General features: G+C 44.1%; 1 protein-coding gene across 4 annotated transcripts in view; it reads left to right on the top strand.

The window, feature by feature from the left end:
* Positions 1-26,885, top strand: part of Ank1 (ankyrin 1, erythrocytic) — a 131,704-nt gene that overhangs the window by 42,087 nt on the left and 62,732 nt on the right. For all 4 annotated transcript variants that reach the window (XM_013024466.1, XM_013024491.1, XM_013024483.1 and 1 more), the window contains exons 3-10: positions 14,873-14,971; positions 19,540-19,638; positions 20,377-20,475; positions 21,920-22,105; positions 23,037-23,135; positions 23,812-23,910; positions 24,203-24,301; positions 25,527-25,724. In XM_013024466.1, coding sequence (XP_012879920.1) covers positions 14,873-14,971; positions 19,540-19,638; positions 20,377-20,475; positions 21,920-22,105; positions 23,037-23,135; positions 23,812-23,910; positions 24,203-24,301; positions 25,527-25,724 — 978 coding nt within the window. The remainder of the gene's footprint in view (positions 1-14,872; positions 14,972-19,539; positions 19,639-20,376; positions 20,476-21,919; positions 22,106-23,036; positions 23,136-23,811; positions 23,911-24,202; positions 24,302-25,526; positions 25,725-26,885) is intronic.

Genomic DNA, 26,885 nt, shown 5'->3' with positions numbered 1-26,885 from the left:
TGTATCTCCAGTTAACCAGAAAAAGTGAGAAGTAGAACTGTGGCTTGAGTGATGGAATGACAAATGAGCAAAAGAAGACAAGTAAGAACACAAAGTCCTCAGTTCAAGCCCCAATACTGGCATGAAAAATAAAATATAAATGGGTAATTTTTTATTTAAACAACTTTCCATTTATTGCTCATCTTGCTAATTTTAAGGACTAGCTGACAGTTGCAAAATAAGTAGGAGGGAATCAACATGCCTCATCATTACACACAACACCTCTGGGTGTCTCCACTCCACTGTCCCTAGCCATGACCACTGTGAATGTTCACTTCTCCCTTGGGAAGTAGACACAGTAGATACTTGGCCAGTGAGGCTGAGAGAGGAAAATAATCACACGGCAGGCTGAGCCCAGCAGTAATAACTGCCAGCTGAGCCTGCACTGCATTACACCACACTGCACCAAGCTCCACAGATGGATCAGAAACACCGCACAGACTGCTGTGCTGTGCCTCGGGGCTGCCTGCCCTAGCATCGCTTCATTTTCCCTTCCTTTGAAATAAAGAAAGCTTTAAGCAGTTACATAAAGATGTCATTTGTAGTGACCACAGAGACATCTCCAGGATGCTGGGGAAAAGAGTGATATACATTTGTCTGGAGCAATCTGGAACCCATTGCAAGATAAATATATATTCTCCAGACTCTACTGTATGGTCTGAGAGCTGTGACTTTACAGTGTAGTTGTCTTAGTGGTGAGACTATGAGAAAAGAGGACTATGTATGCAGCAGGATGCACAAATATGCATTGAATTCTGTACACTCAAGTACCAGAGGTACTAGCCTGGAACCTGGTACACAGACTGTTTGAGGTTCCAAAGAAAAATGGAACCTCAAAAAACCAGGACTGTGTGGTAGATATAAAGGCAGTTAGTGTACTTTTCAGTAAGTTATCCCTAAGTTCCTTGGGAACGTGGACAAGAGAGCTGTTGTTTGGGTAGGGGGGCAGAAAATAGGACAATATGTGGCCAGGCATGAGGAAGGGAGACTCCTCAAGAAAAGTGGCCCTTGATTGGGGGGCTTTGAGGAGACAGACCTCCCTGATAGAGAAAGTGCCAAGGGCAATGCTTCTTTGATTGGAATAGAACTATAATGAAATTATAGTGCCTTGAGTTTTGGAATTGTTTCTTTATTGGTTCCAGGGATCTGGATACACATATTTATTTTTTATTATCTTCAATTGCACATAGGAGTTGCCATTTAACAAAGCAGTTTATGAATACAGTGCATTTTGATGAACCACCCTTTCAACATGCTTACCCATCCCTCCCCTACCTCCCTCTCCTTCATTCAATGAGTTGTAGATTCTTTTTTTTTCTTTTTTTTTCCTGCTTATGTGGTGCTGAGGAATCGAACCCAGGGCCTCAGGCATGCAAGGCAAGCCCTCTACCACTGAGCCACCTTCCCAGCCCCGAGTTGTAGATTCTTTTTTTTTTTTTTGGGTCCGGTCGTGGGGCCTGAACTCTGGGCCTGGGCGCTGTCCCTCAGCTCTTCAGCTCAAGGCTAGCACTCTACCACTTGAGCCACAGCGCCACTTCCGGCTTTTTTCTGTTTGCTTATGTGGTGCTGAGGAATCGAACCCAGGGTCTTGAGCATGCAAGGCAAGCGCTCTACCACTGAGCCACCTTCCCAGCCCCTGTAGATTCTTTAGTATCAACTTTTCCCCCTCATTTTTGACAAGCATGTCTCTGATGTTAATAGTTTCATTTTTAAACAACAAAGTTAATGTATGCTTTTTGCTTTAAAAAAAAAACAAACTGTGCAGAAATGTATTGAATCTTAAAGTCACTTCCAGCCACCCCAGCCCCACAAATCAGTAAACAGCCTAGGTGGGAATATTGTCATGCTTCCTTCTATACATAGAAACACATATGCTAACTGTTCTACAGGTGGCTGCTTTGATTCTTGGGGTGTGGAGCTAGGAGGAAGCCAGATGGTCAGAGTAAGTCTATCATTTTGGAAGGGTAGGACACCAGTACTGGGGCTTGAACTCAGAACCTGTGTGCTCTTCCTGAGCTTTTTTGCTCAAGGCTAACATTCTACCACTTGAGCCACAGCTCCACTTTTTTGCTTTTTTTGCTGGTTACTTGGAGGTAGGGGGTCTTACAGACTTTTCTGCCTGGGCTGGCTTTGAAGTGGGATCTTCAGTTCTCAGCCTCTTGGGTAGCTAAGATTACAGGCTTGAGTCTGTCATTTGAAGATGCACAGCCCAAGGCCTAAGAAAGTGGAAGATCAGACTTCTACTCAGTCATCTTTCTCTAAGCCCACTGCCCTGCCCTGGGAGCTCTGGTTCTTTTCCTAAAGGAAGATGAAGATCTCGGACAGAACCTTTCTAGTGCATGGGAGATATTCTTAGCAGCTGAGCTCAATTTCAGAGCTCATTCTCTCATTAAGTTGAATTCGCACTTCCTCCTGCTCTGCTCCCAAAGGGCCCTACAGCCTAGCCTCTGTGGTGGGTTTACTTTGCTTCAAGTGGCTGGATTTGATAATGTGAGGGCTGCAAGCTTTGTCAGAGTAGAGAGAAGGTGATCCAAGGTCGACTTATCTCCTGGCAGAACTTGGAAATTGTTGAATCCTGGCTTTTGCTCTTTTTTTTTAAGATAATGAAAAGGATTACAGTGTTTTTCCTCCTGTGAGTATCTAGTAAATGATGAATCTTAAGAGCTACCTAGGTAGAGAGCTAAATTTAGACTGTAATAAAGGGAAAGAGGGAAAATGCTTAGAGCTGGCTTGTTCCTTTCCATCTGGCCTCCTCTCCTGAGTTTACACAGTCTGATCTGGTCTGTCTCTGTTGCAGTTGTCCCTGTCCCTAGGTGAATACAGCCTCAAAGAAAGATGGACAGGGTAATTTCCTGCCAGGGATAAGCTGCTTTGGATCTATCTGGCTCTTGATTCATTGTATCCTAAGAGCATACATTTTAAGCAGACCTTTCCCACTCAGCTTCTCAGAGAGCTGTGTTATCTGGAGTTAAAAACAAACAAAAACAGCTTGCAGTGGGCTGGCCCCTGAAGCATATGAATGAGTCCTCTGGAGGAGGTGTCCCTGCCAGTAGCATCCACATGGGGCTGAGGGCTGCTGTGTTATTGGGGCCTGCAGAACAGGTTCTGTTCATCCTGGAAGAATACCAGTATGTTAGTCAGGTTTAACCCTCAAAGAAATAGGAATGAGAATCAGGATGAGTAAGTGTCTTCAGATCATCCTGTCTGGGGTTCCTGCACCTGAACAAATCCTCAACAGGCTGCCCATTATCCTCCACCATAGCTAGAGACCAGAACTACCAAAAGCTTGGCTTCCACAATCCCTCCTGTCACTCATCACTTCTTCCTCTTTGCTTTCCTTGAAACTTTACATCGTTTCCTACCTATAGCACAATTACAAAAACAATACAAAAATTTCCCATATGTCCCTTGCTCACCCACATTCTCTGTGACAGTTTCATGGACTCTCCATGCATTGTTCCCATCCATCTACCTGTCTACTCATCCATCCATTTGTATATAAGACATTATGTCATTCTCTGTCCTATCCCTAGGCTTTCAAGTAGACACCAAAAGTGTGTGTGTGTGTGTGTGTGTGTGTGTGTGTGTGTGTGTGTGAGTGTGAGTGTGTGAGTGCTGGTACTGTGGCTTGAAGTCAGAGCCTCATGCTCTTGCATGGTTTTTTTGTCTAGTTAATATGGAGATAGAGTTGCAGGCACTTTTCTGCCTGAATTGGCTTCAAACTTTGATCTTCGAAGCCTCTCCTGAATTGCTAGGATTACAAGTAAACTTCAGGCACCCAGCTAGAAAGGAAGCTTTCTAATGAAACGACCTTCTTGGTCAGGAGATCAGTATAGATGCAACACTATCATTCCAGTCATAGATTTCAATGAACCTCTGCCAATGGTTTCAGCTTCTCCTTCTGTCTGTGTCTCCCTGTATCTATCTATCTCTATCTCTGTGTTACTCTTCTACCTTTTCACTCGCTGCCTTTCTTGTTGAGGATTCTTCCCAGGGCTTTGCTTTGGACCTCACATCTTATCAGTCTCATTTGATCTGGAGTAGCACCTCAGACTTTGCCTGTCTGGTTCTGACTATATTCTATTCTGTGGTGGGGATCTCAACTATGTTAGTCTGATGTTTCCTTGTGGCCCAGGTTAAGGCCTTAGCTTCTTGACAAGCTGTGCTCCTGTCCACCGCTGGACAGGTTAACTTTGATCACCAAGTAAAGTAGGTGATACCCTATTTTTTTCTGCTGTAAAATCATGTGTATTTTTAAATTTTGAAATTGATCTATATTTTATTGAGGGAAGGATTTTGAGACAATGTCCATATGTGTTCCTCCTCACACTTTCAGCCACCAGCCTTGGCATCCATCGATGACTTCTGCCAGTATCCACTACTGCTCTGATGGTTCCAGAAAGGGATTATCTTTCCATCATTTGTTCTGAGCTTATTATCTGGCATTCTATTGAAAGTTAACTTTTCTTTCTTCCCCATCAACTGTTTTTTTATTTTTTATACCTGTTTCGACTATGCATTCTTATGCCATTCAATGGGCTTTAACCTGGTATTGTTATGCTTGAGTATTAAAATCTAAATTAGAGCAACAGGAGCCCTTTGGATATATCAACTTCTTTGTTTTTTACTGTTACCTTACTTCCTGGCACATGTTACCCTAGGTATATTTTGTATTTTCCCTATCCTAGTCCTGGATCACCCATTTCTCCAAGATGGGTTCCTGCTGTTGAGGATAAGAATTAGATACTAAACTCTGATTTACAACCATTGTTCCTGGTTCTAATCTGAGAAGTTAGGTTGCATAGCCAAGTGGGATAATACGCATTGAAACCTAGTTGTGTAAACTCTGTGTGGACATCCATGTCCTTGTCAGGGCCGCATCATCTGGTGGCTCATTTTTCTTTTCCTCATTCTCTCCTTTCCTCTTGTTCTGCCTCTTTTCTTTTCTGCTTCCTTCTCTCCTTTTCTTCTCTTTTTTGCTTTGATTCCTTTAACTTTTTATTGTATTAACAATTGTATATTGAAGCAATATTATATTCAAATAGGGGTTTCAACGTAACATTGTCATTTTATTAATACAATGCATCTTGATCAGTGTCACTCCATCTTTCTCCACTACTCCATGTGTCCTATGCCCATACATCTATGTTTCTTAGTTCCATTGTCACATATGTACATGTCATATGTATATGACTGTATTTGCCCACTGTTCTTCTTTGTCTAGCCCCCTACCCTTGACTCCCACCCTCCTCAGTCAAAACATATTTTAGTTCCCAGGCATTCACTTTGTTAAACTATCTAGTAATGGTTCAAAGGGGTTCCTAAGTCTTATATTGAAATATTTGATCTACTTAAAGTACAAGGTCAGAAACTGATCCAGTTTCAATCTTCTACATATAAATATTCAGTTTTCTCAGCACTATTGGTTAAAAGAGGCTACCTTTTGACCAATATTTTTGTACTTTTGTCACTATTTGGGCTCATTTCTGTGTTTTGTTCCATTGATCCTCAGATCTGTTTTTTTGCCAGTACCAAGCTGTTTTAGTTACTATGGCTCTGTACTATATCATTGCAACTTTTTTGCTCAACATTTTTCTCTCTCTTTCTCTTTCTCCCTCTCCTTCTCTTCCTCTCTCTCTCTCTCTCTTTCTTTTTCCTGGGGATGATAGAACACAGGGTCCTATGGATGCTAAGCAAGTGCTCTACCACTAAACTGAGCCTATAGCCCCATTCATTTTGTTCGTTTTTTCAGTTGAACACATAGGCAAAAGGAAGTGCTGTATCAAGATATAATTGTCCAGAAGCTCCTCTCCCTGCTTCTCAGCTACTTTTGGCCACTCAGTCTTCCTGGCCTCTCTGCTGTTGTTATTGGGCTTTCTTCTGACTTTTGTTTTCCCACCAAACATTCTCTGGCCAGGGACTCCCTGTCTTTGTTTGACTGATAGGCAACTAGCCTGGTAAGCTGAGCTAAGAGCATACCTGGAGGTGTAGAAGCCAAGACCAGGTTTCCTAGTGACGCTATTAGCATGTTAGCCTCAATCCACTACTTAGCTCCCTTCTGTGAGGTGGGGACAGAAATCATGAGTTTCAGGAGTGGGAGGGCCAGGTGGGCCTGAGGGCCTCGTGCTGCCTGTCTCATGGAGGCAATGAAATAGACAGCCATTAGACAAGGGTAAGTCAGATCATGTGTCCTCAGGAGACTGTAGGCATCCGCTCTGGATGTGCTTTTAACTCTTTCAGAGCGTTGTGGGACCTGGGGACACCATTGCCCTCCTATTTGAAGCTTTCTTTTGCTCTTAACAGGAGAAGAGTTGAATTTTCTGTGATATGTCTATTGTATTTGTACATTTGAAAATCAATTAGTGTAATTGGGGCAGTCAGAGGAGCTAAACAGAGGGACAGTTTACTGAGAACAAATGTCTGGTGTTACATATTTTGCCAATCAAATTGCTCACAGTTGGTACAAGAAAATACTCAAAATCAAATCATTCTGGCTGAATTGGACTCTTTTCTTCCTTCTTCATCTTAAAAACATTAAAAGAAGCACAGCCTGGCTGAGATTTCCCCTCTAGTCCGACAGATTGCTTCTCTGAAGAATTCTCTAAGCTATTTTACCTGAAAAAGAGCAAAGGCACATGAAGAACTCCAGGTGTAAGTGCATAGTATGAGCATTTTTTTCACAATGAAGAGCCTAAAAAGTGAAACAGGACCATGGCCTCAGAGGTTCAGTATAGGGAGAAGGTAAGAGGAAGAGGGCTTCAAATGATATTGCTGTCACCCTAAGAATGAGAGAAAAGCTGGATAATCTGCACAATTATAATTCTTTCTGACCCATTTTAGGATTAAAGTAGCAAGCTAAGCAATCAAGTGGACTGAATTCCAAAGAGGGGCAAAGCCCTCTAAGGAGGGCCACATACACTATTTTAGCTTTACAGAACATAGAAGAAAAAGATAGCCCCATTTAGGTAAAAATCTTTGCAACTCTTAAAGGCAAACTACAGGCCCAAGTGTCCAGAACAAGCTTTTGTCCCAGGCCTAGTTGAGGCCTAGAGAGAGAGACAGATGCCCTAGTGGCTCAGGTGTGTAGAAGTGACCAGTAGATGTGAGGCTAAGGTAGAGGTAAACAGGTACAAGGCTTTAATAACTTCCCCAGATTCCATACTCCTTCGAAGCTAGAGAAGACTCTCTGCCCTTCAGACCATCTTCAAAAACCCATTCTCCCAGAGGTGGAGTAGAAAGAATGCTTCTGCTTCTGTGAGGAACAGGAGACATTCCTGCTCAGGGTCCAGGCTTCCTCAGAAGCAGTAGTGCAAATGCTCTAGGCTTCTGGGGAGGCTGATAGCTGACCCAAGCAAGGGTCCCCCTCACTAAAAAGTGAAGGTTGACTGCTGGAGGATGCATGGGGGAGACCCTGTCTGAAGCCAGAAACATGGGACAGCTAAAAGCTGGAAAGACTAGCAACACAGTGTCTGGCCTCCTGTGCAAAGCTCTCTTCTAGAGAAACTCAGAGACAAAGGCATGCTAAAATTAACAATGATACTCAAGCTCAAATCAACTTCTGACTGAGCTGGCTCAGCTTCCCACCCAGTGCTAACATCACAGCTGAATAAATGTGTCCATTTCTTCTATAAATGCTGTTTACTTCCATCTCACCGGTTCCTTTACACATGGCATCTGGCATTCAGTTAAACGTTATAATGCTGCTAGGTACCAGTGGCTCATGCCTGTAATTCTAGCTACTTAGAAGGCTGAGATCTTAAGGATCTTGGTTCAAAGCCAGCCTACGCAGGAATGTCTGTAAGACTCTTATCTTCAATTAACTACCAAAAAGCCAGAAGTAGAGTTGTAGCTCAAATTTAGAGCACTAGCCTGGAGCACAAAAGCTCAAAACCCGTGCCCAAGCTGTGAGTTCAAGCCCCAGGACCAGCAAAAAGAAAAAAATTATAACACACAAAGTAAGACAATTGAAAACAAACAAGCATTGCCAAGAGACAAAGCAATCAACAGAACCAGATCTGATGAGCAAGATGCTGGTGCTACAAACAGACTTTAAAACAGCTAAGAAGGAGGGGATGAAGAATAAAGGGAGAGAACAATGGAAAGGGTGATATTGTACCCATAACCTGACCTGTGGACTGGTGACCTCTTTGTACAACTATTGAATAATAAAAAAATTAAAAATAAGATTTTGAAGGACCTAGTGGGACTATGGGTCATACTCATAAAAAGAGAATTTTAGCAAAAAATGTAAACTCTTAGTTAAATGAGATGCTAACAATGAAATCTGCTCAGTGATGAGGAATTTCAGTAGGATGACCAATAGCTTGAAAAAGAATTTGAAGAGAACTCAAGGGAAATGGTTCAACTTGAAACAAAGGAAAAGAGTAAGGTAAGAGTAAGAAAAACAGAACAGCACTACTGAAACTCATGGGACAGTCTCCACTGGTTCTAACACATGTGTAATGAGTCACAGAGGGAGGAGTATCTACAAGAGAACTAGCAAGCTTCTGTTTCCCTCCAGGGAAAGCCATGTGGTTGAAAAATGGCTACAAGTACTGAATGCTTTTCTCCAGCTTCTAATTTAATGGAAGCATTTACTGTCATATTGCTCCATTTCCTTTTTGCTTATATCCTACACCCTGTTATTTGAAGGAAGAAATATGTGATTTATCCCACTCATAATCCCCTCAACAGTCTGCCTGCCATTTGGCATCAAGAGAAGTGGCAGTGAAGGTTGGATGGAGTAGCTGAATTGCAAGGCAAGATCTAGCAGCATGCCTTTCACTTTTGGCAGCCAACTTACACTTGGTTAAACTAAAATAAAACATATGGTTCCTGGTTTTGAAGGGGTGGAAAATTACTATTCATCCTTGTCCATAGCCATAGCTAAGAAGAATAATTTGTATTCCTCTCTCCTTGAATTTGAGCCATAGAAAAAAATCTGTTTAAGCCAGGTGTGGAGCTCCCATCTGTAATCCTGGTTACTCATGAGGTGGAGTCTGGGGATCAAGGTTTAAGGCCAGGCTGGGCATTAAAAGCTCATGATACTCCATTTAAACCAATATTTGAACGGGGTGATGCACATGCACCTGTTTGTTACGCCAACTACTGGGGAAACACAGTGCTGGGCAAAATGGTGCACACCTGTCTTCTTCAGTGTGACATGGGGAAGCACAAGTAAGAGCACTGCAGTCCAGTCTGGATGCAGTAAGAACTAAGATTATACTTTAAAAAGTATCAAGGCAAAAGAGACGCCAGAGGAGGGGCTTCAGTGGTAGAGTTCCTGCCTAATAAGTGTGCCTTAGTTCAATCCCCAATTCTGAACAAAATCTGTTTCAAGAAAAAACAAAAAGCATTCATTATAGTATGGGTATCAGGAGTATGTCCTATATGGATTAGTTATGCATTTGATGAGAAACAGCACAGGCTACTTAGCATATAGAAGAAGGAAATTGGTTTCAGGCCCTCAGCAACTTCAGTAACTGGTCGGCTGCTGAACTGACATGTATCTACTGAGAGGGAAGAAATTTTGCCATTGTGGATCTGGGCATTTGTGCATCTATTGAAGTCAGCTGCTTTGTGAGAGGAAGAGGAAGGTGCTTGATGAGAAGGTCTGTGAGTGTGGTTTCTAAAACATTAGCTGGTGGATTTAAAATACAAAGCCAGACATGGCTTCTCATCTTGCTGTTGTCAATGACTTTGCATTCCTGGCTCCGCATTCTTGTTACCTACCTACCCCTTACTGAGAAGCTACCTCCTCTTCCACTAATTCTGGACTCTTTTATGGTGGTGGGGGGCTGATTTCTTACTTTATATGTATCTATGTCACCCTTCCCCTAAAGGGAGTTTTTCAAAGGAAAGGTTTGCATCTCACTCATCTGTAGCACACTGCCAGGCACAGTAGGTTCTCAGGACATGTTTGATTAGATTAAATGCAACCTGTGTTGAGACCAGTGTTTGTTCAGTGAGTTGCACACATGATTTTATTGTGTACTAATTTCCTGGGTCTTCCTGCACATTTTCATTGGTTATGACTGATAGACTTTGCTTTGGTTCTGTAGCTCAGATAAGGACATTAGATGACCATCACCACAGTGATAGGTATAAAAGTACCTTAGAGAAACTGTTGTAGACAAGTACAAATGTAATGAGAGAGATAAGGAGGAGTCCTAGAGAAGAAAGAGATCATTGAATGAGGATGTGGGAGGGAAGGTGAGTCAAGCTGTGAGAGATGCAAGAATCCTGTCAGTGTGTCTCTTTTGTGTGGAAGATCACCTTCTGCCAGGAGTGTGGCTTTGGGAAGGAGGAAAGAAAAGGGACTAGACCAATGAGTAAAATACTAGAATCAACTGCAGAGATCACAGTCTGATCTACAGGGATGAGAGCTGGCACTGAGTATGCTCACTCTATACTTCTGGGTAACTGAAAAGGAGAAAGTATGTTTTCATCTTCTACTGAAAAGAAACACACTAGCTCCTGAAAAACTTTTCCCTGGGAAGTCCAGCTTGGTTCTGTGTAGCTGTTCCCTGACTTCCACTGATTATTTGGCTGCTCAGAACCTTGGTTTTCTCAGCAGTAGAGGAAGGGTAGACGCCAAGAGTTTCTAATCTCTTTCCATTCCAGCATCCTGTGGTCAGATAGAGCATCTAGAATCCCTGTGGGTTGAGGCCTACACATTGACTTTGAAGAATAAGAAGTAGCAGAAGTAGCCATTGACATAAGCTGTTTGCTCCCAGGGCCATCAACCTAGACCTTTGAGGGTTTCAGAACCATGGGAAGCCCATCAGTGGCTTTTGCCCAGGAAGGCCATGAAACCCACAGTCAGCCCCAAGTTCACCTTCTGCAGCTAGTAGATGATAGCAGGCACTATGGCCTTCTCCTGGCAACTTCCCAAAGTGACCCCAGGCACCTGCTTTCCTTGCCTCTTAGAACTTTCTGCAAGAGGGACAGAACAGTAGGCCTTGTGGAGGAAGGAGCAGGGCTTTTCCTGAGGCCTGCCCTTGGGAATAACCAAGTCTGCAGGGAGAAGCCAGGCACCAGTGGTTCACATCTATACTCCTAGCTACTCTGAGGATTGAAGTCAAAGCCAGCTGTGGCAGGAGAATCTGGGAGACTCATCTCCAGTTAACCAGCAAAAAACAGAATAGTGTGTAGTTCAAGTGGTAGAAGTGCTGGCCATGAGTGAAAAATTAAGTAAGAGTAAAAGGCCCCAAGTTCAAGCCTCAGTACCAGAACACACACACACACACACACACACACACACACACACTCTCTTCAGGGAGCACACACACCTCTTCAGGGAGGGTCTTTGGGCCTCCTGCTGCTCCTCTCATTTGACAAATCACTTTTCCCCAAATTTGTGTTTTGCATATTGGATTTAAGAGAGTTGAGTTTGTGTCTGTCAGGTACTCTTAGCCTCCCCTAGCATCCTTTTCTGACACTATGTGTAAGTCAGGCACTCCACAACCTGTTCCCATGATTAAGCTCTTACCTATCTTTTATCTGACAAATTCATTCAATGGGCCAGGGGATGGTGAAGAATCTGCATTATACAATGAATGGTATGCAAAATCTGTAAGAGGAGAAAATGTGAGGCGATTGTCGCATTGCCAAGAGGAACTGTTTGGTGAAGGGCCCATTCCATCAATCTTAGCCTACTTATCTGTGAGTGCATGCGAGGGTAAGGTCATACCCTGGTAAGTCCACTGTGTTAAGGGCAAAGATTTGGCCAACTGCATACAAAAGCTATTTATGGTGTGGGGCAGGCTTAATCTATATAACACACAGCTGAAGTTCCTTTTGCAGCTGTGTCTTCCTTTCCTCTAACTCTTGATATTTCTGTATGCCTACCCTGACACAAGCTCTGATGTAGGGTGTCTTCTTACACATCCATGTGACTCCATGACTTTCGTTTGTTACTTAAGACCTATCTACTAGTTGGGTAACTAGTGCCTTCCCCTTGAGCTTTAAGCCTAGGATGGGGTTTCAGAGATGCTTAGATGGGTATGTCAGGGCCAACATCTCATGCCAGAAGCCCATGAGGGTCATTTTTATAGTCATAGCTATAATGGATAGCTCCATGACCTTCTCTAAAAAGGAAGGTGCCAGAACAAAATTGACTAAAACTGAATGTTGGAAGAGATAAGAAGAGAGATGAAAGAGGAGGAAAAGAAGAGGTGAAGAAGAGGACAGGATAGAGGAAAGAGGGAGAGAAAAGAAGGGGAGAAGAGGAAAGAAGCAAAAGCAAGGGAGGCAAGGAGAAGGGTTTGTTGGGAAGGAGGAGGTGTGAGCAAAACAAAAAAACATAGGATAACTTCTCTGAAGAAGAAAGAAGGATGGCCAATAGACACATGAAGAAATGTTCAACATCCCTAGCCATAAAAGAAATGCAAATCAAAACAACATTGAGATATCACCTCGCCCCAGTTAGAACGGCAAAAATCAAGAACTCTAACAACAACAGATGCTGGAGGGGATGTGGACAAAAAGGAACCTTACTTCATTGTTGGTGGGAATGTAAACTTGTTCAACCACTTTGGAAAGCAGTATGGAGGTTCCTCAAAAGACTTCACATAGAACTCCCCTATGCCCAGCAATCCCACTTTTGGGCATTTACCCAAATGTTTACAAACAAGACCACACTAAAGCTACCAGCACAACAATGTTTATTGCAGCATTATTTACCGTAGCTAAGATATGGAACCAACCCAGATGCCCCTCAGTAGATGAATGGATCAAGAAAATGTGGTATATATACACAATGGAATTCTATGCCTCCATCAGAAAGAATGACATTGCCCCATTTGTTAGGAAATGGAAAAACTTGGAAAAAATTATATTAAGTGAAGTAAGCCAGGCCCAAAGAAACATAGGTCCCGTGGTTTCCCTTATATGCAATATCTAGTATATGTATGAGTCAAGCGGAAAAGGTCAGATAATGTGATGTTAGGAAAATGAACCCTTAGATATGTATTTTAATGTTTTTTCTTTCATGCATGTGTTTCTAACGCATTTATAAGATTATCTCTTTGTTGCTTTGTATGTCCCTCCCCCACAGTATAACCCCTGCTTTCACTATATTTGATGTCAGTATAACTTGTGGAGGAGATGGGGAAAAACCAGTTGTTTAAGGATACAGGTGGACCTGTTGCAACAATGAGAAGTACAAGTTGTCATGTCCAAAACGAGCTTTACAATGTCGGTGCGGGGCAGGGGGGTGGGGGGGGAAGGGGGAGGAAGGAGAAGGATTGGGATTGTGGGGGGAGGGGGGAGGCTGGGAAGGGATATGAAGGGTAAACAAAGGAGGAGGATGCAATGCTTGGTAAGAAATGTACGCATTACCCTGCCCATGTAATTGTAACCCCTCTGTACAGTATCTTCACAAATAAAATAAAAATAAAAATAAACATAGGATAGGAATTACTCACTGACTAAACTTATTTTCTGTACAAAGCTAAGATCCATTAGAACTGAATTTTTTTCCATCCACTGTCAGAATTATTTGTTGCTCTGAATAGCACTTTTTGATGTCTACTTTTGCCAAAAATTTCAAGACATTTGTGTGTAAGAGTCATGATGGGGAAGAAGAAGGGTGTAATGTACCTTGGGCCCAAACACTTTTCCTAGAGCACTGTGGCTCCACTTGACCCAGCAGAACTTGAATGGGAACTCTGCTCTTTTTTTTTTCCTGGTCCTGGGGCTTGACACAAGACCTGGGTGCTGTCTTGGAGCTTTTGTACTCAAGGCTTGTGTTCTACCACTTGAGCCACAACTCTACTTCTGGCTTTCGGGTGGTTAATTGGAAATAAGAGTCTCACTGACTTTCTTTCCCAGACTGGCTTCATACCACAATCCTCAAACAGGCATAAGCCACCAGCACCCAACTGAGAGCTCTGCTTTTGTGGGCTGATTTGGGCATGAAAACCATGTTTTGCTTCTTTTTGGTTTCCCTACAATGCAACAATCAGGCAGGCTGTGGAAAAGAAATGAATACTGGTTTTTCTACTAAGGAAATCATAGATGGATGGATAATACTACTTATGGCCTCATATAGCACTCCTGTGGCTTCCTTTTGAGGTTTGTCATCTAACTAAGCACATGCAGTCTCTACAGATATTGAGGATGCAGTGATTTGGTCTCTGGGCTTTTCCTGGTCATTACTGAAGCTATTTCAGTCAAGTGGGATGCCTATGATAGCTATGCATTAGTGTAAAAAAAATACCTGAGAATATAAAGTTAATAAAGAGAAAAGTGTATTTTGGCTCCATTTCAGAGGATTAGTACATGATCACTGGCCAGTGCTTTGGAACTGTGACAATGGAAGCCAGGAAGTGAGAGACAGGGAGAGATCTGCATTCCCGTGTCTTTAAGGGCATGTTCTCAGAGAGCTCAACATCCTCCCATGGGCCCTACCTCTTAAAAGTTCCACTTCTCCCAATAGTACCACTGGCTGGTGATCAAACCTTCAACATAGGTAACCTTAGGGTATACTTCCAAACCACAGTAATGTCTAAATTAGGCTGCCTAAGATCTGAATTTCAAGGTCCCTCCTTGGTTCCAGGAGAGCTTCCCCAGGTTGATTCAAATCTAAGGCATACTGGTCCTGTCATCTTCTTTGCTCTTTTGGTACTTGATGCTCCTACATAAGGGGTGCTAAGGAAAGATTGGGGAGGCTCCACTCTGGGCCTGTTTAGACCTCTTAGCACCCCTCCAATTCTGCCTGCCCCTCCCTGCTCCCCTCCCAGCTGAGAAGAAGCCTTTTTCCAGCCACTTGGAAGGGCAAAATGCACATTCCCATTAACCTAACCACACCCTTTCTGCCTCTTTGTTTCAGAATGGGTTGAATGGCCTGCATCTGGCCTCTAAAGAAGGCCATGTGAAGATGGTGGTTGAACTTCTGCACAAAGAAATCATTCTAGAAACAACAACCAAGGTATGTCAAAGCAGGGGAGGGAAGGTTAATTTTTGTTGAAAATTTAGATACCTCAGATTGTCCCAAACCTTGGCTTAGACACAAGTCTTTCTTGAGAGAAACCCAAACGTGATCCTGAATTTCCGTTATCCCTCTAATTGTATCCTAATTCTCTGAGTACTGAGTACCATCTGAAAAACTAGACCCTGCTTCCAGAAAGGTTTGGTGGGTTTTTATCTTATTCTCATCACTAGATTCTAAAACAACCGCCCTTTCCTGCTGGCTTCATCCTCCTCAAGGTTCTAGACTCATATAGCAAGATTGGAGTCTTAGAAACTGCAGTGCTGGCTACCTTGGATTCCTGGTTAAGAAACTTCCCACTCTGTGATCTTAGGCAAGATACTTCAGCACTGGGAAGCCTGAGCCTCCTCAGTAAAACACAGGATTTGGTGTAAAGGTCAAGTAAAGTGGTGCACACAAATGAGGTGACTGGCACACAGGAAGTAATAAACTGGCGACTATGTTGTTGAGGGCTGTAGAAGAAATTCTAGATGCCTCTGCAAACTTGCATTGTTCAGTCACTGAAGCAGCATTATCTTTTGTGATAAGGTGTTTGGCACAGAGGCATCTATTAATATTCATCTGTAGATTGAAAGACAATCTTTTTTTACTGATTCTTTGCATATGCTAAGCATGTACTCTACCACTGAGCTACACCCCCAGCCCCAAAAGCAAGTTTCATTTCTTATATGCACGCATCTTATTTATTAAACAGGATGCAGCCAGTAATTGTAAAAGCATTTATCTCCATTTACCAGCTCAAGTCTCCTCTCCCTGACTTTCCCATGTCTTCATGCTTGAGTTTTCCCCAGCCTCTTAGGTCCATTTGTTATTTTTTAAAGGGCCACACACAGCCTCAAATTCAGCTGTATGCAGCAAGCATTCTGCTGCAGTAGAACTGTATGTAGAGAACAGACATCAGTTATGGGTAGGAAATATTTTAAATACATAAGCATTTCTCAAGGTAGAATTCTGCCATTTTCCCCAAGTTCAAAGATCAAACTGTGCTCATTAATGAAGTAATTGGAGTTATTTATAGGACATTTTCTTGTATTCTTATGACAAATAGTGTTTCCACCTGCTGCTTCTGTGTGTGAAGGGTTACAATAATAATCACTATAATTCTTGTTATTGTTGTTCTTATTATCATTATTATTAATGATTCTCTCACATGCCTGATTCAAGCAAGTGTTTGTAAGCTACCGGACTGGATTTTAGGGCCAACATTTCCCCAGGATCTGTGAAAATATTACACTTTGTCCTTTTACTCCCTCTGCTTCCCCACCCTTTGATTGTTATTTTGCAGCGAACACTGGCATGTCTGATTTATAGAAAATATATAAGCTCATGTAATTTTATAGAGGGAGGAAAAGAGGTGAAACTCAAATCATGTGCTAAGAAAGTCTCCTAGCAGACTGAGGATTTGTAATTATTCTCTTAAGCCTATAAAGATAGGAAATAAAGCAAAAGCAAGAAGCCAAAGCCAATCTATGTTCCACAGCTGTACACAGACATTGAAAAGCATAAGGCAAACCTTTCTCCCCTTTTCTGCCTCCCCTAAGAGGCCAGAGGTCAGTCCCTGAGTGATTTTGGACAGCTTTCATCTCCCTGGAGAATAGCCTCCCTCACTGAGCTTCTCCCCTCCACTTGAAATCACACATCATGGATTCTGCCATCCTTTCTTCTATGAGTCCCTAGAAATGGCAAAATTGGGTATTTATGGATCAATATAGAACAAGTCACTTTTCCTGCTCCTTCAAGGTCATGGTCCTTCAGAAGAGAGAGCAATACAGAGAACACAGAGACTATGACCTCTCTCTGACTCCACAGCCCAGGCCCAGGATACTTCTTCTGGAGCCGTGGTGTGTGTGTGGGAGGGGGGGGCAGGTAAGATGGGTATCTACTCTCAAGCAAGTGCACACATAAGGGGCAAACAGCCCACTTCACAGGGTTTCTCCTAGGTCCTTATTTCTTGCCAGTGCTGCCCTCCACACAGATGCATGAACCAAAACCCATCAGGTTCCACATACAGCCAGCTCCCAACACTCCTGTTGGAAGAGAGCTCTGACAATGGTAGACTTCAGACAGGAAGGGTCAGATGGAAAGAAATGTTAGAAGCCTGCCTCTTCAGGGTGAAGAAAATTAGTCTCAGTGGCTCAGATGCTGACACACACTCTCAGTATATGGCCAGCAAATGAATGGACACAGGGCACATGCCTCCTTCTCTATGCCATCTACAAAGGTGTCTCTTGGAGCTCTGAGTTTTGGTTTCTAGAGAAGCTTCACTTTCCAGCAGCCCTGTTCCATAGCAAACAAGTTAGACCCAAATGCCAAAGGCTTTCACTGGAGGCTCTTCAGACTTCTATGAAAAATTGTTAGTAGGGGCTGGGAAGGTGGCTCAGAGGTAGAGTGCTTGCCTTGAGGGCCCAGAGTTCAGGACCTACAACCAATAGAAAAAAAGAAGAAGAAAGAAAGAAAAATTGTTAATAAACCTCTATACATTTACCTCTGCCATTTGCTCTCTGGTATTTAAGAACGAACCTTTTACTTATCAAATGAGACAAGAAATGAACATGACCATTTGGGGAAACAACACACAGGAAGTTTTTGCCTCCTATGTACCTCATTTGGCATTTAAACTGAAGTTCAAGCAACAAAAACCCTTTCCAGCCCCTTAGGGGGTCACATCCCTCCTGTGGCTATTAGAAGGATACAGGAGTTATATAGCCACGGAGTTCATCACTGATCAGTTCCACCTCAATGAGGACAGTTTGCCTGCAGGTGATAGATGGTTCAGTGCAAGGACTAGATTTGAAGTTCCCTCTTGTCAGTTCTGGAGCTAGATTAGTACATGTTTATGTAATTTAGTTTAAAAACTATAGGTAGCTGGGCACTTCTGGCTTACACCTATAATCCTAGTTACTCAGCAAGCAGAGACCCTAAGAATCATGGTTCAAAGCCAGCTCAGGCAGGAAAGTCTATGAGATTCTTATCTTCAGTTAACCAGCAAAAAGTCAGACGTGGAGATGTGGCTCAAGTGGAGGAGTGTTATCCTTGAGAAAAAAGGCTCAGGGACAGTGCCCATGCCCTAAGTTCAAGTTGCAAGACTGGTACTTCCATGCATGGATGCACACACACACACACACACACACAGAGACACACACACAGAGACACACACACACACACACACACACACACACAAACTAGGTACAATCTTCCCTAGGGGGAATATCAAACTCTGAACTTCTCAATATTCTAGTCCTTTCTATAAAGTGGCCTGGTATTTGCATATAACTACATATATCCTTCTACTAACTTGAAACCATTTTTAGATCACCTACATTGTCTCATATAGTACAAATGCCCTGCAAATTTTATTGTATCGTATTGGTTAGTGAATGAAATACATATGTAGTACAGAAGTAGTACTTTTCCAATTGCTTTCTGTCCATGATTGGTTGCATCTGAAGTTGCTGAACCAAGGGCTACAAAGGACCTACCAAACTATGAGAAATTAGGTATGCTCCTTAAGTAGATATATGCATCTAGCTGCAGTCCCATTTCCTCCACTAGACCTATTTGGCAAAAGTACCAAATGGTGACTGTCCCCAGAATGTCCTTGAATAAATGTGCAGTAGAATTATGCAAGGGGGGCTGGGAAGGTGGCTCAGTGGTAGAGCGCTTGCCTTGCATGCATGAGGCCCTGGGGTCGATTCCTCAGCACCACATAAGCAGGAAAAAAAAGCCGGAAGTGGCACTGTGGCTCAAATGGTAGAGTGCTAGCCTTGAGCTGAAGAGCAGAGGAACAGTGCCCAGGCCCAGAGTCAGGCCCCATGACCGGACCCCCCCCAAAAAAAAGAATTATGCAAGGGTTCATAGGGGCAGTAGTGCTGACTTTTTGGCCAGGACCCCCAGGTCAAAAGTAGCCTTGCAGGAAAGCTAGCTGGCCAGGGTGTGAGCATCTAGAAATAACAATGTTCCTGGCCCTGCATGCCTCCACTACTGTCCAGCATCTGAGAAGAATCAGACACAGAGAAGCCTGTACAGTAAACTCATGTTCTCAGAACCTTCCCTTATTTCCTGTTATTGCTTCTTACCTTTTAAACATTTAAAACAATGATATTGGGGCTGGGAAGGTGGCTCAGTGGTAGAGTGCTTGCCTTGCATGCATGAGGCCCTGGGTTTGAGTCCTCAGCACCACATAAGCAAAAAGAAAAAAGCCGCAAGTGGCACTGAGGCTCAAGTGGTATAGCGCTAGCCTTGAGCTGAAGAGCTGAGGGACAGCACCCAGGCCCAGAGTTCAGGCCCCATGACCAGACCAAAAAAAAACAAAATAAAACAATGATATGCCTCATTTTCTTTTCATTTCTTCCCTCTGACTCTTTTCTCTTCTCTTACTGGGTGAGGACTTGCTCATTACATTTTACCTATTAATATTTTGAATATTAGTCCTTGTGTATTTTCCTCTGCCAGATTGATTCTTCTGGCATAGGGGAAACCTCCTCTGTTCCCTCTCCTGTGTGTTTCAGAAGGGGAACACTGCTCTGCACATTGCTGCCCTGGCTGGTCAGGATGAGGTGGTCCGGGAGCTGGTCAACTATGGCGCCAATGTCAATGCCCAGTCTCAGGTAGGTGCTCTGTGGCCCTTGCCACAGGGCATTATCTTTCTTCATTTACATTTCATTTGCTAATTACATTTCTACTGCTAATACACACTGTAGCTAAGTCTAGATTCATTAGTGCATCCAGCATAATGGGAAAGGCATCCTTCATGATTTCTTCATGGTTAAACTACACATTCTAAGCATGGTAGGATCGTGTGGTTATCTCTGTCCAGGAGACAAGCCAAGGGACATCGTTAGCATGGCTTCTTTTGGGAGAGAAGCTAGGGGGAGTGGGGCATGGAGGATTAGTAAAGAAGAAAGTGAAAATACACGAGAAACATGTGAGCCAGAACCTGACTGAAGTGATGAGAGATGAAATACTCCATGGAGAATTATCCTCCTCCTATATGATGGCTTTTGATAGTAATTCCACAGTGCAGGGCTGGGAAGGTGACTCAGTGGTAGAGTGCTTGCCTAGCATGCATGAGGCCCTGGGTTCGATTCCTCAGCACCACATAAGCAGAAAAAGCTGGAAGTGGCACTGTGGCTCAAGTGGTAGAATGTTAGCCTTGTGCTGAAGAGCTGAGTAATTCCACAGTGCCAGTTCAACATGACAATCAGTTTTCCAGGTTGAGGACATTTCACAGAGGCTAGGTGACAGAGCTGGAGTTAGAGAACTGTCCTCCAGGTGAGAAGTATGCATCTGTTTGTGTCTCTCCCCACTGCAGCTGTGTTTTAATGGCCTGTTCTCTTGGTTTACAGAAAGGCTTCACACCCCTGTACATGGCAGCTCAAGAGAATCACTTGGAAGTAGTTAAGTTTTTACTGGAAAATGGAGCCAATCAGAATGTAGCCACAGAAGTAAGTGCCCTGGGGACAGCAGTCATAAACAGAAGTGTCCCAAGCATGTGACACTGTGGCTGAGCCATGGACATGGCCTCAATCAGTGTGATTGCTGATGAAGTGTTACTGAATCTCTGCATTGATCCTGGAGCTGTTAGTTCTGCAAGGGAGTGAGGAGCAAGTCATGGATCTTGAGGAAGACACTGACACCTGCCAAAGAAATGATGTCAGGCAAAGAAATAAATGCCAAAGAAATGGATATAGTAGAGTGGTGGGGGTGGGGGAGGATCTGGTTAACAAGTCTGCCTTGGATCTTAGGAGAAAGGGTCTTGTCACAAATCCCTTAGAGGGGCTAGGAAGGTAGCTCAGCGGTAGAGTTCATGTCTTGCATGCATGAGGCCCTGGGTTCGATTCCTCAGCACCACATAAACAGAAAAAGCCGGAAGTGGTGCTGTGGCTCCAGTGGTAGAGCTCTAGCCTTGAGCTGAAGAACTGAGGGACAGCGCCCAGACCCAGAGTTCAGGCCCCATGACCGGCAAAAAAAAAAGAGTGCAAGGCCAGTTCTGTGCACACAAATCCCTTAGACAGATCACTAACTCTAACTTGGTAGCTTGTTGGTAAAATGATAAAGTTCCACTAGGCAGAGCTAAGGCTTTTCCTCACTATTGTCATTGTGTGACTCTATGATTACATAGATTCATTGAATTCTATCTCTCTACTTCGTGAGGCCCCAAGCCCCCAGCACACAGTAAGAAAAGTGATATTAAGAACTCACAGTTGACTGCTCAGGACCCAGCTTAGTTTCTAGCACCTGGACACCTGTTTAGTAAAACTCCGACACATTAAAGGTACAATCTTACCATGGTAGATGGGACTGGAGGAAGGGCAGATAGGAATCAATGAGCAATAAAATGTCTCTCATTGCTCACAGTCAGAATCTCCCAGTGTGAAGTCACACTAGAAACAGATGGTAAAGGAAAACTAAATGCTATGGAGAGATAACTGCAGGCCTTGTGAGATTGGAAAGGAAGGGCATGGGGTCAAGCAAAAAGTCCTGGGGGGTGGAAAGATGGCACTTTAGCTGATCTCAGAGGATGCAGCTTGGAGGACTTCAAAGAGCAGAAGGATGAAGGAAGGTCATTAAGCCTGGGGCCTGTCGCAAGCAAGAGCTGGGGATAAAAGTGTGTATCCTGGAGCTGGGAAGGTAGCTCAGTGGTTGAGCGCTTGCCTTGCATGCATGAGGCCCTAGGTTTGATTCCTCAGCACCACATAAGCAGACAAAGCTGAAAGTGGTGCTGTGGCTCAAGTGGTGGAGTGCTAGCCTTGAGCTGAAGAGCTGAGGGACAGCACCCAGGCCCAGAGTCAGCCCCGATGACCGACAAAAAAAAAAGTCTGTATCCTTTCTCTAGGCTAGCAAGTGATCTGTTAGTCACAGCAAACAAACCTTTCTTTTTCTTGTCAGGATGGCTTCACTCCCCTGGCCGTGGCTTTGCAGCAGGGCCATGAGAATGTGGTAGCCCACCTCATCAACTACGGGACAAAAGGGAAGGTGCGCCTCCCAGCCCTTCACATCGCTGCCCGAAATGATGACACGAGGACAGCTGCAGTGCTCCTGCAGAATGACCCCAACCCAGATGTGCTTTCCAAGGTGAGGGCAGCCAGATAGGTACTGGGAGAGAGAGACTAGGACTGAAGACCTAAACTACCTGAATGGATAGCTTCGGTACCCAGCTGTTTTGCAAGAACAGGTGGGACCCAACCATAACAATGAGCACAGCTTGCACAGTGCCTTTGAAACCTAGAAACAATACCGGAAGGTCTTGGTGGACAGCCTCACCTCGGACCCCTGGTAAAGGCTGAGGTGATGCGTATAGTGTGGAACTCGTTAGCTCTTGCAGTGCTGGGGCATCTAGAACAAGATTCAGGAAGACAGGAAGGGTTCCCAGAGCAAAGCTGGAGCCCCAGGAGAGTAGATCCAGGCTGCCACCTTTTCTTTCCTGCTGGAGTGAAGAGATATTCCCAATAGAGGAGAGGCTGGGTAGTGAAGAAAAGATACCCAGGGGCCTAACTGGCTGGTGGCACTGTCCTCTTTGCTCTGCCCCACCTCTGTCTCCTGAGTTTTATCTGGAAAGTGGCTGCTTCCATATGAAGGTAATGTGAGGATTTGGGACAGGATGGTGAACACAGTCAGGTGTCAAAAGTCTAACTTTGGCAAATCTCCTGAGGCATCAGGCCTTTTTAGGGGTCTGCAACAATCCTACATTTAAACTCATGGACTCACACCACTTTTAACTCATGAGTAAAATCTCTTCCTGCACGATCATTCCAATTGAGGTGATCTAGTCTATTTTTAGACATGGCCATGAGGTACAGGATAGAGGTCATCCAGGGTGATGCTCAGCTATGAGTATAGCTTGCCAAAGGGCAGCTTGTGGCAAATGTTACCATTGGTCAAAATCTGCACTGTGTGTTGGGTCCTCGGGTCCTACAGACTTTTTTAGCATCTGCAGGCTGATTCTGGGATAGATGTGCCAGTAAGTCACATATGACAGGTTCTTCTCCCTCTCTGTTGTGTCCAGACGGGATTTACTCCCCTCCATATTGCAGCTCACTATGAGAACCTCAATGTGGCCCAGCTGCTCCTCAACAGGGGGGCCAGCGTCAACTTCACACCACAGGTAATCTGTCCTGGTTCTCCCATGCTTGGAATGTTTAGAATTACATGCCCCTTCTTCTGGAACTATGCAATCATTTGCACTATAAAAATGTCTATTGTGGGGCTGGGAAGATGGCTCAGTGGTAGAGCGCTTGCCTTGCATGCCTGAGGCCCTGGGTTCGATTCCTCAGCACCACATAAGCAAAAAGAAAATAGCCGGAAGTGGCGCTGTGGCTCAAGTGGTAGAGCGCTAGCCTTGAGCTGAAGAGCTGAGGGACAGCGCCCAGGCCCAGAGTTCAGGCCCCACAACCGGACAAAAAAAAAAAAATGTCTGTTGTGCCATAGCCATGACATCTGTCAAGGCTTCTTGCTACAGGTTTCTAACCATCTTCCCCTTTGTTTCCACCTACTTTACTTTGAGAACACAAAACTACATCTGCTCAATCCTGTGGTGGACACCTAGAGACAGGACTGGCTCTCTTCAGTCTATTAGGTTGGCCCTGGGGGGTGTAGGTTTGGCTAAGTTGATGGCATTAACCTCCTTACACATTTGGAGCTCTTTCTTAGGGAAAAGATGTTCCACATTTAAAGTTAGCTGCTTATGCCCACAGCAGCCAGAAGCTGGGTTGGGAGTTAGACAGTGGGATGCACACAGAAAAGCATGCCAGACCTGACTGTCCTCTGCTTCCTCCCTTCAGAACGGCATCACACCATTGCACATCGCCTCCCGCAGGGGGAATGTGATCATGGTGCGGCTCCTACTGGACCGGGGGGCCCAGATAGAAACAAGGACCAAGGTAGGTGCCAGTTGCCTTCATGGCCAGGCTAGAAGAGGGAATTCTGCTCTCATGAGCCTTGCCAGGGTGGTGGTTCTTGGTGACCTAGTTAGTGACAAGCAGCCATTTCCTAAAGTAGCCTGCAGTAACCAAGTGCAGGAGGAGATGATTGCAAAATTGTGCTGCAGTGGAGTTGGTCTGAAGGAAGTTTCAGTACTTCTGCAGCCGGGAATGATGCTGTAGGCAGCCCCTGCTCCGCATGGCCACTGATGGGTGCCTTTTGGGCTTCTGTCTTTCACTCTATCTTTTAAAGGATGAATTGACACCTCTCCACTGTGCAGCTCGGAATGGGCACGTGCGAATCTCAGAGATCCTGCTAGACCATGGGGCACCCATCCAAGCCAAAACCAAGGTATGCCTCTTTTTATTCTGTAGAGTATCTTTTGTCTCACCAGGCAGGGATCCAGGTCAGAGAGACACAGGATCAATTCTATTTCTGTAAAAATAGAAGTGCTAGTACAAATAAGTGCAACAATAGATGTGACATTTGTTCCAATGCCTGTCACATAGGAGGCACTAATTATTATCTAGATCAAGGGTGAAAACTTTATTCAAAGATTCAGATATTAAATACTTTTTGGCTTTTTTGACACGGTCATTACAGCAACAGTTAAACTCTACCAATGGGGCAGAAAGGCAGCATAGACAACAAGCACACTAGTGACCATGTTATAATAAAACTTTATTTACAGGCCCAGGTAGCACGGCAGATGTGGTCCACAAGCTATTGTTTGCCTGTTCCAGTTCTAAATCAGTTCCAATCTCCTCCACCTTAGTTCAGGAAAGACAGAAGCTAAGACTTCTAAAACTCTTCAGAGCCTCAGTCAGATAGGAGCCTAGTTAAAAAGAAGGCAATACTGTGTTTCTTCAGTTCCATTATACAATAGAGAAAAGACCCATCTCTAAGTTCTAATAAGAGGACTTGAGTCTTCCAGGAGGGCCTAAAACTGCTGGCCACACCATGTTGCCTCTACCTTCATCTCTGCCCTACTTTCTGGGGTGAGTTTCTAAGATGTGACTAAAGTCAGAGTCAAGACCATTTGCAGCCACAGAAATGCATTTGTTAGGGGAAAGAATAGAGGGATTTAGAGCTAAGCTCTATTTATCCATCCTCATGTACCCAAAACCACATTACTATTCATGTCACTTGCATTTTTCTAGCCACTGGGACATTTAAAAAATATTAAGCACAATCATTGTCTTAAGAAGTGGAGAAAAGGTCCACATACCTGAGAAGCTGACTGAGAGCAGCATGTGTGGGAAAATATGAGAACAAGGCTTGAATGAGTAGCATGAATCTGGAAAGCCTCCTCACAGAGCAAGTGGCCCTAGCAGAATGGCTAGGTGTAAAGGAGAAAGGTGAAAGGAGGATTTGTTAGGTGGAAAAGAGAAAGGTTGTTGTCAGAGGCTAACAGGAACAGAGTGACCAGAAGAAGCCAAGATCATTCAGAATTCATGTCAAAGCATCATGTCAGCCAGTGGAAAGTGATATTGCTTTATTGTCCTTCAGGACAAGCTCATTTTCATGTTCTGTCCCCAGAAGATTTTACAATGATTTGTTTTCTTCCTCTCTCCAGAATGGCTTGTCCCCAATTCACATGGCGGCTCAGGGAGACCACCTTGACTGTGTCCGACTCCTGTTGCAATACAATGCAGAGATAGATGACATCACCCTGGACCATCTGACCCCACTTCATGTGGCAGCCCACTGTGGTCATCACAGAGTGGCCAAGGTCCTTTTGGACAAAGGAGCCAAGCCAAACTCCAGGGCCCTCGTGAGTAGAGAAGGCATCACAGGGGCAATGGTAGAGAGAGCCCAGCCCAGGATAGGAGTCTAGACTCCTACGACTCAGTGCTCAGCATGGGAGGCAGCTACATAAAGACTGATGGAAACTTGGAGCTTATCTTCCACATTCCCCTACATATTTACCTGAATATCACCTCTTCAGGCCAGGCTTAGGTCCTGTTCATTGTGTGCTTGTTGGCTGGGCTCCACTTCAGCCCCAGCCAAGCACAGAGCTGAGGGATAAGGATATCTTAAAGATATCCCTGGCTGTTTGACCTGTGAGCTGCATTGGGCCAAGCTAAACATCCTTCCTATACAAGAGGGTTCAGTTTCCACAGTCCTGGGGCAAAGGTAGGTTTAGACCTAAAACAGGTTCCTTCTATAGTCAAGGTTTGTGTCCTACTCTCCAGACCAGGGTCTCCTAGGACAATCTAGGAGTCTGGGAAAGTCAGCTGTGCACAGAGGATACCTGTGACCCTCCCTCCCTCCATAACAGGAGAGGAGAACTGAGGGATAGGTACTCTCCAGAGACTGCAGAAGTTAACTTTCACTGAGTACTGACCACAGGCCATGCACTGCAATGGCTGAGGTTCCTCAGCCTTGGAACTAACTTCGGACACTGGGGCTGACATTTTGTTGTCATTTGTATGCTATAGAATATTTAGTGTCATCCCTGGTCTCTACCACTAGAGGCTAATAGCCTCCTTCCCTAGTTATGACCATCAAAAGTGTCTCCAGCTGTGGCTTCATGTTGGAAGAAATACAAACCATCCCCCACTGCCACTTTTCTTTGAGAGCCACCAAATATTACAAATATTACAAAGACAGATAAAAACAGTCAGATTAACCCTGACCTGTTGGGCATATAGGCCAGTGTCGCCCACTTGAGCACAGATTCATTTCACTTCAGTGATCTAAGCATTAAAAGCAGAGCAATATGATTTGCTTCTGACCATATTATAAATTTGCTCTCAGTGCATCCAGAAATATGACAGAATTTTCTTTTTAGTTTCTAAACAACATATATAGGAACATGCTTGGTGCACTAATGAGAGACCTACTCTTAAAAGCAATGGAAATTTATCCATTGGATTATGAGTATCTGCTGGGAAGAGATGCCTCAGACAGCAAGGTGATCTTTGAGGCTTGT

Source organism: Dipodomys ordii, unplaced genomic scaffold (assembly GCF_000151885.1).
Source record: "Dipodomys ordii isolate 6190 unplaced genomic scaffold, Dord_2.0 Scaffold4, whole genome shotgun sequence".
Classification (NCBI taxonomy): domain Eukaryota; kingdom Metazoa; phylum Chordata; class Mammalia; order Rodentia; family Heteromyidae; genus Dipodomys; species Dipodomys ordii.
This window is presented reverse-complemented; position numbering and strand designations above follow the sequence as displayed.